This window comes from Hydra vulgaris, chromosome 01 (assembly GCF_038396675.1).
Source record: "Hydra vulgaris chromosome 01, alternate assembly HydraT2T_AEP".
Lineage (NCBI taxonomy): Eukaryota > Metazoa > Cnidaria > Hydrozoa > Anthoathecata > Hydridae > Hydra > Hydra vulgaris.
In genome coordinates this window covers 61268073-61272387 of record NC_088920.1, presented here as the reverse complement: position 1 = coordinate 61272387, position 4315 = coordinate 61268073, and the positions used below count along the sequence as shown (strand labels likewise).

Below are 4315 nucleotides of genomic sequence, written 5' to 3'. Positions count from 1 at the left end.
TTGACTATAACTATTTTTAAATACATGTTACAATCAATTAATAATAAAAATCATTCACAGAATCATTACAGTGTCGAGCAGCTGCTTTAATAAACTTCTTTAAGTAAGACTACCAACTAACATTTTATGACATAATAAATTTAAATACTATATAATTATTGAATATATATCATTATCATAACTATTGAAATTATAAAAAATACTTTTAAAAATATCAAAAACATATTAACAAATTGCAACTTAAAATAATATTAATATTACTTTAGTAATTTGTAGTAATTAATATATAATAATAGTGTTTAAGTAATTAAATATTAGTTAATAAATAGTAATTAATATAAATAATAGTGTTTGGAATAGTTAATAATATTAACTATACCAAACACTAATATTTTTTAATTACTACAAATTACTAATATTAACATTTATATTCTATTTAATAGAATATAAATGTTAATAGACATTTATACTAGTTACGAAATAAAATATGAATTTATAACTACATGATGTAGTTATAGTTAGATTTTAAGTACATGTAGTACATTGAAAACGTAGTTGTAAATATTCCGGAACTACTTAAAATGTAGTCGTAATTGCAACAGTGTACCTAGCATATAAATATTTCAAATAAACTTATTATCAAATAAATCAACCTAATTTTAAGAAATCAAGTAGGTAACATTGGTTACAAGTTTCCATACCGTAAAGTTAGGTAGCGTCTTAAAGTCCGCATAACTTGTAAACAGTCATTCGCAAACACAACAATTACGAGTAAATTCATTTTTAAATGTATCGTAATCGTTTGAAAATGGTTGTTTCACGCGATGCATTACGTCACGAGTTTATCAACAAACAAAAAAAACCCATTAAAACTTGGAGAAATTCACAAACTTTAAAATAATAGTATTTTTTCTATAAACACTTTTTTCAAATAGCAAAAATATAAAAAAATCTATCTTTCCTTGTTAATTAAATATTTACATTAGATGGAATAAAAATGAAAATTAATAAAATATTGCTAATGATTTGGGATCACTTTTCTATTTTTAGCTATTTTTATGGAAACCAGTCGAAGACCAACTAAGAATTGATAACTTATCTTGATGATGATGATGGTTGAAATTTGGAACATCGACGAATGTTTATTCTATCTGATTCCTGACTCATTCTTGTGATTTATATTTTTATTTATATCTGTAAATTTATCTTTTTTAAATGCAAAAAGTCATATTTTTGATGGATGGAAGTTGTTAAAAATTTAATCTTTTATGCAAATGAAAATAAAAAAAATTTATTTTGTGTCTCTGGCTATGTTATCAAAGATGTTTTCAAACTGTGCACGTTTTGCAACAATTTTTTTTAATTTCACGCGTAAATTTGTGTTTACATTTTAAATCTATGACGTAGCCTTAATTGAATCAGTTTTGTTTATTATAGTTATTATTTAAAGGGGCAGATTTGCTCAAAATTTCTTAAGTAAATCCGCCCTTTTAATACTGATTCAATTGCGTTCAGGGTCGGCTGATTTAAATAACATTGATTTAAACAGAGATTTAAATTTAGATCTAAATCAAATGATTTATTTTGGATGACTAATGGTTTAAGTCAAATTTTTCTTTTATGTTTGATTTTGAATAATAATATTTCGAATAGTAGAGATCACGGTGTGATCTCCACTACTGAACAGAAGATAATACTGCAAAAACCTACAAGCCAAATTCAAACTCCAGTAATGGGTACGTATGTCCTCTGAATTTTATAACTATAGGAATGATTTTTGGGTATTGAAGATTGGCATAATCCAACACAGTATTTTTTTTAACTTCATTCAACATTCAACCTTGGTAATGAGGGTGAAGCTGATAAGCCAGAAGATGGGATAGTATCGTTGCCTTTTGTATCTATATTAATCTTTTTATTTTTATTCATTTATTTTTTGAATTTCTTTTGGATAACTTTCTCACTTTTACACAAAAGTTTGTTTTCTAGATTTTTACATTCTTCCGCTACACGCTACATTTTTTATTTGTTACTTTGTGCTTTATAGATTACAAAAGCAATAGATTCTAGGCGAGCGAGTGGTGCTTCTCTATTTAGAGGGTCTTTTGTTTTACCCTTTTCTTTATTTAACGCTATTGGTAGGAGTTTTTCAGCTACGTTCTTTCTTGTAGAGCTACCATAGCCTGATCTCAACATCAACATAAGTTTTTGAATTTCTGTATGATCACCTAATCAAAATGATTATTTGAAATCGAAATGAATTTGTGCAACAACCGTTTTTGCAACCTGTTCATCAAGTGCGATCTTTTGAAATGAATTTATTACAACAACCATTTTTGCAGCCTGCTCATCAAGTCTTTTGAGTTATATTATCTGTCCTTGATTAATACAATATAAACTTAATAAAGTTAAAAGAAATGATTTTAGAATCCTGAGTATGCTTCAGGCCATTTTGACCATTGCATTTATGCACAATAAACACAGTCAACCAATTTTATGTTACTTTAAATTACTTTAAAAACACATTAAAAAAATATTTTATTTAAATTTTTTGATATTTTAAAAGAAGTCATTATATTTTCTAACCTTGAATGCATCACGTCCCAAGCTATAATATAAGGAGTTTTATAGAAACAACTATTTTACCGAGACAAATTTTGAAGTTTAAAGTAAGTAAAATTATGCAAAATATTTTTTCTTTGGATAATTAGACTAATATCATATTAGTTCCTAAGTCTTTTTTTATCAAGTGCATCTATTTGTCAAAAAGTATTATTTTATATTTTTGTATTATATTGTTATTTGAAAAGTGCAAGAAAATACATGTCAGTAAAGAACTTGTTAATGTGAATGTTTTATCGATCCATGTTTTATCAATCTGCGAATGAAGCACCCTATTCAGTCTCTATTGATGCTTCAGAATTTGACAACTTATATTAATAAAACTTATAAAAATTTTATACCAGCATACTTTTTTATATCACAAAACTCAAAATATTGCAAATTAAAAAATTTTTCAACATCTTTGATTCCAACAGCCACTATTTTAGTTGAAAGTTACTGGAGGAGAAAAGATGAAGTTTATAGAACAAGACAACGATTAACAGACAACTTGACGAAAAGATTGCCAATTATATGAATTAGGAAAGCAAGATGAAGGAAAAAACCTAGGAAAGCAAGATGTTCGACAAAAGAAACTAGAATAAGAATTATTCTCGTTTGTTTCCTCCGAATAAGAATTTTTGGAGCATTTAGGAACAGCTACAGAAAAAGGATGAGACTTAATTGAATGACGAGTAATACGAGAATAAATTTTAGTAGTTGGCACAAGAGACGCTAGCTCTTTAGAGCAGTATTCATTAACATATTTGTAGAAAAGAAAAAGAGAAGCAACATTACGATAATTTGAAAATGGTTGGAGGTTGGCTACAAGAGCAGGTCCAACTATGTTTACAATGCGTTTTTGCACCTTGTCTAAAAGAGAAAGGGCATCGTTGGAAGATCCGCCCCATATATGACAACAGTATTCCATACAAGGACGGATTTGAGATAGAGAAAAAGAATTGAATCCGGAGTAAGAATATGTCAAACATGATAAAGAGATGCAACCTTAGCAGATGCTAATTTTGCAACTGATTTGATATATGGTTTCCAAGAAAGATCGGAAATAAGAGTTAATCCTAAAAGATGAAGGGTAGATTACTCATCGAGTACATTACCGTTTTAAATATAGGAAAATCTAACATACTGCGATAACGATTGGCTGAAAAAAATTGAGTTTTATCTAAGTTAAAGTTTACCAGCCACTGTGAGCCCCATGCTGTAGCAAAAGTGAGATCCCTTTCAAGTTCAAATGCCCCCTCCAAGCAATCAGAGAGTGTTGGCTCCTTATCATGACAAGAATAAATGGTAGTATCATCAGCGAACAATGCCGCCTTAGATGTGAGAATATCTGGAAGATTGTTAATGTAAATTGAAAAGAGTATAGTACCAAGAATAGAACCTTGAGGTTCTATTCTTGGTACTATACTCTTTACTACAAAAGCTGGAGTGATATGAATGTCAAGCAATGGATCAACCTGTTTGACGGCTACATCAGGTAAAACGCAACTAGTGGAATCAAGAGATGATATTGATGAAAAATTCTTAGCAAACAATTTTTGTGATTAAATACGAGATTTCATGACCTGAGAATAATAATAAATAACCCCAAAGCCAGCTTTGGCGTTAGCCAAAACATTTTTGTTATTGTTTCTAGCAATAGTAAACAGGCGTTTGTTTTCTGGAGAATTGTTTTGCTGATAGATATGGAAGT

General features: G+C 28.5%; 1 protein-coding gene across 1 annotated transcript; it reads right to left on the bottom strand.

The window, feature by feature from the left end:
* Positions 1 to 3100: 3100 nt before the first annotated feature.
* On the bottom strand, positions 3101 to 3532 carry LOC136074603 (uncharacterized). Its single transcript, XM_065786938.1, has one exon. It carries the CDS (start codon positions 3530 to 3532, stop codon positions 3101 to 3103), a length of 432 nt encoding a protein of 143 aa, XP_065643010.1.
* Between the last annotated feature and the right edge of the window lie 783 nt (positions 3533 to 4315).